Below are 7,933 nucleotides of genomic sequence, written 5' to 3' on the forward strand. Positions count from 1 at the left end.
CTTTCAATATTCACTCCTTCCAGCACCGACGCTCAGTAGCAGCAGTGTGCACTATCTACAAGATGCACTGCAGATATTCATCAAAGATCCTCAGACAGCACCTTCCAAACCCACGACCACTTCCATCTAGAAGGGCAAGGGCAGCAGATACATGGGAACACCACCCTCCTGCAAGTTCCCCTCCGAGCCACTCACCATCCTGACCTGGAAATATATCATGATTCCTTCAGTATAGCCGGGTCAAAATCCTGAAATTCTCTCACCAAAGGCATTGTAAGTCTACCTACAGCACATGGACTGCAGGGGTTTAAGAAGCCTTAAACTGGAGTCAGAGGGCATGGAGGGGTCATGTCCGAGACAGCTGGCAATGACCATTTGAGAAATAGAAGGTGAAATGAGGGAAACCAGTTAAGCCTGACTGAGATTCTGCCAGTTTTTCAATCATGGTCTTTGAGGAGCAGTGACTGGTTTCAAGATGGTCCAGTAACCAAGAAATAGCACAAACAGCAGAGACAGAAATCCAGAAACTTCAGTGATTGATTAGAGATTAAAATGAACCAATTAAAACTATACCACTTTAACTGGTCACTTTCTACTTCTAAATATAAAATGCTGCATTGATGATCACATCAACAAACAAGTTTATTTACAGCAGATCACGACAGCTGGTGCTGGAGCAGACAATCTGATCTGGAGTGACTGCAGGGATAAGGCGGTGGATCATGGAGAGCTGTCTCTCTGACTGGGAGAGAACACTGGTGCAGTCTATGTGGCAGTGAGTACAGGGCAGCAGCCTGCCCAAATACTGTCAGTCATTCAGCTCCCCCCCATAATGATAAAGTAACTGGACTCCAGGTTAAGGAGTTCTCTTAATCCTTCCAGCAACATTCCACAATGGCTGGTCTCAGGAGATAGGGGAGGGGAGTCAGTCAGAATCAGAGTCAGAATCAGAATCATCATCTTGTGAGGAGGAAGAAGAGGAGGAGGAGCTGGCATTGACCTGGCTCCCATCGTCGTCGTCATCGTCGTCGTCATCATCATCGTCGTTGTCATCGTCATCATCGTCGTCGTCATTCTAAAATTAAAGACAAGATCAAAGCTCAAAGCTATGACTACTTCTGCCCCATATCTTTCCTCTCTAGCTCTCTCATCCCCTTCCTCTAAGATTCTTGCACTCTCACACTCCTGTTCCCACCTTCTCCGAGTCTCTCTGCTTTTCTCCCACCTTTGTTCTGCCACACACCTCCCTCTCCCCTGACGCTTTATCCAGGTTGACCTCTTTCTCCTCTTCCAGGACTTGCAGTGAATTCCAACTCTCGCATCTGGCTCCTGTGGGATGGTGCTACGTGAGGGAAATCTTGCTTAGGATTTCTCTTCAGTCAGCATTGCTCAGGATACAGTTATTGATCATGAAAAATCCAGGCATTCCTGGATCCATTGACGTCACCTTCTACCATCCTGACAATTGCACTGAAACACCAACACCACTAGGTTCCCTCACATATCATCCTGTCTTGGAAACATTTATTAAGAAATAAAAGGGACATTAAGAAATGTTTCTTAGTGTCACTGGGTCAAAATCCTGGAACTCTCTTCCTAAGGATATTGTGGGTCAACCCACATCACACAGACTGCAGTGGTTCAAGAAGGCAGCTCATTACAACCTTCTCAAGGGGCAATTAGGGATGGGCAGTAGGTTCAACTATCCCGCGACTGGGACATGTATGGATTGAGTGTGGGCAGGAGTGGCATAGTGGAGAGCATGATTCCACTGGTGCCCAGCATGGAACACTAGGCAAGCAACCTCATGCCAGCTGATGGAAGTGGATGAGTAACATGTGGGACACTGCAGTGAGACACGGTGTCAGATCAGCAATTTTGGTCAACTCACCTCTCCATCCTCGCCCTCATCAGTGTTTGCTTCGCTATCAGATGAGGCTGAGGAACCATCACCATCATCATCAGAATCAGATGAATCGCTCCCCTCGGGATCTTCCTCATCATCATCCTCATCTTCACCATCCTCTTCAGATGATTCCTAAAGAGAGTAAGACAATAGGTTCAGAGTAGCGAGAGACAGTCCATCCAAAATTAGGCAGGACTGAGGTGAGAGTGCATGTAAAAGCAGGTGACAGAGTGTGAAAAGGTGGTGAGGAGCGTGAAGATGGGCGAGAGAGTGTACAAAGGCAGGGAGAAAATGCACAGAAGTCGGTGAAAGAGAACACAAAAGCACGAGACAGCATAAAGGTGTGTGCAAGTGCAAGTGCATGCATTAGAGGGGAAACATGAACTAGACAGACAAAGAAAGTGTGAAAGAGACACACAGTTAGACAAAATAAGCGTGAGAAAGAAACAGATATAGTGTGAGACACTGCAAGCATGAACATGAGACAGCACAACAGATGGAGAGGGAGGGAGACTGGAAGAGAAAGAAAGCACAGAAAGAGGGTGCATGAGAGAGAGAGAACAAGAGGTTGAGCAGTTTAGGCCTATACTCTCTGAAATTTAGAAGAATTACAGGGGGAATCTAATTGAAGTAGCTAAGATACTAAAGGGGATTGACAAAGTAAAGAGTATGTTTCTTCATGTGGGGCTATCTAGAACGAGCGGTTATTGTTTTAGGATAAGGCGTGGCAGATTTAAAACATAGATGAGGAGAAATGACAGATTTTTAAATAGTAATGGTTTGAAGGCAGGAAAGTGGAGTTGAAGCTGAGATGAGATCAGCTGTGATTGTATTAAATAGCTGAGCAGGCTCAAAGGGCTGAATTGTCAGCTCTCAGGTTTAGAGTGTCAACTTCTCATAAGGTATTAGTCTAGTTAACCTTATCTGAATAGCTTCTAACATCCTTCCTAAAATAAGGAGACCAAATACACATTATGTAGTCTCACCCCTGTCCCATAGAATTTGTAATAAAAGATAACATTATATTTGTTTTCCTGGTTTGCTGTACCTGCATACTAACTTTTATTGATTCATGCACCAGGGCATCTGGACCTCTCTGCATCTCAGAGCTGTGCAATTCTCACCATTTTGATAATGTGACTTTCTTTTATTCTTCCTTGACACAAAATGGACACTTTCCCACATTATTCTCCATTTGCTAAATCTTTCTCCACTCATTTAATCTATCTACATACCTTTCTATACTCCTTATGTTGTTTCCAAACATCTTTGCGTTATTGGCTAATTTAGCTCCTCTACCTTCAGTCTCTTCATCCAAATCATTGATAGAAATTATAAAAACAGTTAAGGCCAGTGCATCAATCCCCATGTTCCACCACTGATTACATCTTGCCAAGCAGAAAATGACTCATTTACATTGATCCTGTTTCCTGTAGCCAGCCAATCTTCTATTTATGTCAAATGCTACCCTTGGATCAACAGCTTTTACTTCACACAATGACCTTTGATGTGGCATCCTATCCAATGCCTTTTGCAAATCTAAGCAAAGTACACACACACAAAAACAGTAGTTCTCAATTATGAGGGCACGAAAGCATAGCAGACAGGCAAGGGATAGGTCAATAAATATTCAGTGGCAAACATTTAAGGGAATATTTCAGAATACATTTCAACAAGAAAGAAAATTCCAAGGGAACAACTCAATATTCGCAGTTAATTAGAAAAGTTAAAGAACAGTATCAAAGTTAAAGAAAAAATACAGATTTGTGTAAAGGTGGGTGACAGATCAGAAGATTGGGCAGAATATGAAAAACAGAGCAAAAATTAATAATGATGAAAAATTTACAGTCCAAGAGAAAGCTGACTAGAAATATAAAAACAGATGCTAAGAGTATCTATAGATATTTTTAAGAAGTTAACAAACTGAATGTTGGTCCTATAGAAACCGAGACTGGTGGATTAATCCTGGAAATTACGTGAACGCAGGTGAACTGAGCAGGTATTTTGCACCAGTATTCGCTACAGAGGATACAAGTAACATCTTAGAAATACCTGTAAGCCAGGAAATGGGAGGGAGAAAAGAACTTAAGAAAATAACGAAGTACCAAGATAGTGGAGCTGTAGGTTAATGGCTGGCCAGGTCATAATGGACATCTTAAAAAGATTAGTGAGATAGTTGACATAAAGGCAAATAGTAAACGATGTAAAGGATGCTAAAAATCTGGAACAAACACAGAAAACGCTAGAGAAACTCAGTAGGTCTAGCTGTACCTGTGGAGTCAGAAACAGAGTTAATGTTTCAGGTGTGACTTCTTCAGATGTTGCTGGATCTGCCGAGTTCCTTCAGCATGCTGTGTTTGTTTCACAGAGCTGCTCTGTTGATTTTCATTTTTCAAAATTCCCTAGATTTGGGAAGGTTTCACTAAATTGGGGGTGAAAACACACAAAACAGGAAACTACAGGCCAGTTAGCTTAGTTGGTGGTAGGGAAAATGTTAAATACTATTATTTAATTATACTAATTAATACCATTAAAGAAGTTATAATGGGACAGTTAGAAAATTTCAAGGTATTGGAGCAAAGTCACTATGGTTTTGTGAAAAAGAAATCATGTTTAGCTAATTTATTGGAGTTGGATGAGATATGGCAGAAAGAATTAAAAATATTTTCTAAATATTGAGAGGTTGCAGAGCTCGGAGCTGTGAAGGATCTGGGTACCTCAACAGCATGAATCAAAGAAGGTTGGTCTGCAGGTACAGCAAGTAATCGGGAAAGCTCAGAGAATGGTAGGATTTATTGAAAAGGATAAGTGAATGCAACAGTAGGGAGGTTATACTTCAGTTATGCAGGGCATTGGTGAGACTGTTTCTGGAGCACTGTGTACAAAATTGGTCACTGTACTCACAGAAGGATGTTAATGCGTTGGAAGCAGCTCAGAGAAGGATGACTAGACTAATTGCTAGAATGAGCGGTTTGCCTTATGAGGTAAGGCTAGACATGCTAGGTCTGTTTCCTCTGGAGTTTAGAAGAATCAGAAACACACAAGATCTTGAGGGGAAGAGACTGGGTGGATGTGGAAAGGATTGTCCTCTTCTGGGAAAATCTAGAACTAGAGGTCATTGTTTAAAAATAACAGTTACCCATTTAAAACAGAGATGAGGAAACTTTTTTTTCTCTCTGAAGGGTGAGAATCTTTGAATTTCCCTCCTCAAAAAGCAGCGATTGCAGAATTTATAAATATTTTTAAGGCTGTGGTAGATAGATCCTTGATTACCAAGGAGATAAAAGATAAAAGGGATATGCAGGAATAAGTCAAAGTAAAATCAGATCGGCTATGATCTTATCAAACGCCAGACTGGGCTTGGAGGGTCGAGTGGCCTACTCTTGTTCCTTCTTTGTTCCACTGACCAGGACCCAAATCAGAAGACCTCAACCACCTCCTAGGTTCAAGTGCCCCAATAACTTTACCTCTCCCTGACATGTCAGCGTCTGCAGCTCCACCTCCAGCTCAAAATCTGAGCCGAAGCTGATCGAGCTGCAAAAACATGTTTATCTTGTATCCCACTGTCAACCAATCACCCGCCCTGCCATCTTTATTGAAGGAGAAACGGTGGGAATGAGAGTGAGAGACAGAGGGAGTAACAGAGTGGAAGGAAGGCAACTCACCGATGTGAGGTTCGATGTCAGTCTTGCTTTGGCTGCAGGGCCCCCTGGCTTTCCCTGGCCTTTTCGCTTCTGGAAACACAAGAAATTAACGTGTTGTTTCATAGGAATGCCACCTCTGGGTGGTGCAAGGAGTATGCAGGCACAGAACTCCACCCAGCGGTGTGATGTCGCTGCCTCCTGACTGGAAGGACAGTCAATTAAGCCAGCCTTCAGGGTTCAGTGATGTGGCAACTGCTGAGTGCCAGTTGCTGCCAGTCCCCACATAGCACACAAGCCTCTCCAACATATCAAAGTGGTGACCCATAGAGTGCACAGCGTGGCTTTATAGATCCACAGGAAGCTCTGAAATGGCCTCAGCTTTACAAGGGACCAGAGGTGGCCGTTCAGCCCCTCAAGCATATTACACTGGTCCAGAAACTGGCCATTCAGGACCATAAACACTTTCACATTAAAAATCTTATACATACTGTTACAAAATGCTAGTTAATTTGAATAATGCAGCATAGCTTTCCAATCTAGGCCAGTTCACAGAACAGATTTCAGAAAAGTGCACTGCCAGTTCCACAACTGGATTCAGAGTAGAAATTCACCAAGGCTCCTTTGACTGCACCTTCAAAATTAATGACCACTTCCATCTCGAAGGACAAGGGCAGCAGATACATGGGAACACTATCCCCTGAAAGTTCCCCTCCAAGCTCCTTACCATCCTGACTTAGAAATATATTGGCATTCCTTCAGTGTTGCTAGGTCAAAATCCTGGAATCCTCTCCCTGAGGGCATTGAGAGACAACTTTCAACACATGGACTACAGAGGTTCAAGAAAGCAGCTCACCACCACCTTCTCGGGCAGCCACGGCTGGGCAATAAATGTTGATCTAGCCAGCGATGCCCACATCTCATCAGTGAATGATTTTAAAAAAAGGGCTTCTTCTGTGAGATACTTACTGCTGTCGTATATTCCTCATACACATTCCGTTCTTCAGGCGATAGAGACTGAAACATATGAAAAGGGGACAAATAACAAATTATTCCTTTACAATAATCAATACAGGCTGTCCAAAAGATGGTCACTGTATAACACTGGGGTACAGTACTGTGGGGACAGGTCTGTCATTGTATAACACTGGGGTACAGTACGGGTGGGCACAGATCTGTGAACATAGTGAGGTCACTCACTTTAAGCCAGGCCTCCAGCTCCACTCTGTATTCCTGCTGTTGCTCCTCTACGAGTTTCTTGTAGCCATCCTTCTGGGCCTGGCTCTGCTTCTGCCACCTCTTCCCAATCTCCACCATTCTTTCTTTCAACCCAAAGTGGTTTAGCTCCCCGCTAGTCAGCAACTCCTGGGAGAACATCTGGTAGCCACTCCTGGAGATGACAGGAGTGGTAAGGTCAAGGTTGGGCAAGGCAGGGCAAGGACAGGGAGTATACAGGGTGCTGGGCGAGGGACAGGGTGTATTACAGGGTGCTGGGTGAGAGACAGGCTATATACAGGGTGCTGGGTGAAAACAGGGTGCTGGGTGTGGGACAGGGTATATACAGTGTGCTGGACGTATACAGGGTGCTGGGTGTGGGACAGGGAGTATACAGGGTGCTGGGTGAGAGACAGGGAGTATGCAGGGTGCTGGGTGAGAGACAGGGTGCTGGGTGAGAGACAGGTTGTATTACAGGATGCTGGGTGAGGGAGAGGTTGTATTAAGGGGTGCTGGGTGAGGGGCAGTTTGTACTACAGGGTGGTGGGGCAGGTACAGGGTGTAACAGGGTGGTGGGGGCGACGGGGAGTATACAGGATGCTGGGTATGGACGGGAGTATACAGGGTGCTCGGTGGGGCACAGTGAGCAGATCAGTGATCAGTCGGTGTGTGGTCAGGGGGATGGGGATGTGTGATTTGTGATTTGGAGTTGGGGAGGAGTGGACAGGAAGCGGGTAGGAGACAGGAAGCAGGTAGAGGACAGGGAGCGGGAACTGGACAGTGGTAGCTGGGGAAGCAATGGGCACTTACATTGGTGGTTTCTTTGGCTCGCCAACAAACTTCAGCTTCTTGGAGTTCTGTGCTGAGACCCGGGCCCATCGACTCTCTGATAGCTCCCTCTACAACAAAATAGGAGCTGCTGTTACAACAAAACCCACTGCCACTCAGCTGCTGCCTGCTGGGGTTATGGGCACTGGGCAGCTATGGCCTCAGTTTAACATCTCAACCTTAGCGGGAAGCACTGCGGTGAATTATTTCCTACCTGAAAAGTACATACCCCAACATTTTTTTTCCCTTGGTTGTAGGTGATTTGTCACAGTAGGCCACGGTCATATCTTTACTGTCTGAGGGAGCGCCGCACTGTCGGAGGGTCAGTGCTGAGGGAGCGCCG

At 44.8% G+C, this 7,933-nt stretch overlaps 1 protein-coding gene across 1 annotated transcript in view; it reads right to left on the reverse strand.

Annotated features, from left to right (window-relative positions):
* Positions 1 to 617: 617 nt before the first annotated feature.
* Positions 618 to 7,933, reverse strand: part of ubtfl (upstream binding transcription factor, like) — a 39,625-nt gene continuing 32,309 nt past the window's right edge. Inside the window, exons 15-20 of the mRNA XM_020524009.2 lie at positions 7,573 to 7,661; positions 6,748 to 6,937; positions 6,517 to 6,564; positions 5,572 to 5,640; positions 1,892 to 2,038; positions 618 to 1,075 (exon numbers count right to left, since the gene is read on the reverse strand). Of these exons, the coding sequence (XP_020379598.1) occupies positions 926 to 1,075; positions 1,892 to 2,038; positions 5,572 to 5,640; positions 6,517 to 6,564; positions 6,748 to 6,937; positions 7,573 to 7,661 (693 nt within the window). The 3' untranslated portion in view covers positions 618 to 925. The remainder of the gene's footprint in view (positions 1,076 to 1,891; positions 2,039 to 5,571; positions 5,641 to 6,516; positions 6,565 to 6,747; positions 6,938 to 7,572; positions 7,662 to 7,933) is intronic.

This window comes from Rhincodon typus, chromosome 4, assembly GCF_021869965.1.
Source record: "Rhincodon typus isolate 14 chromosome 4, sRhiTyp1.1, whole genome shotgun sequence".
Classification (NCBI taxonomy): domain Eukaryota; kingdom Metazoa; phylum Chordata; class Chondrichthyes; order Orectolobiformes; family Rhincodontidae; genus Rhincodon; species Rhincodon typus.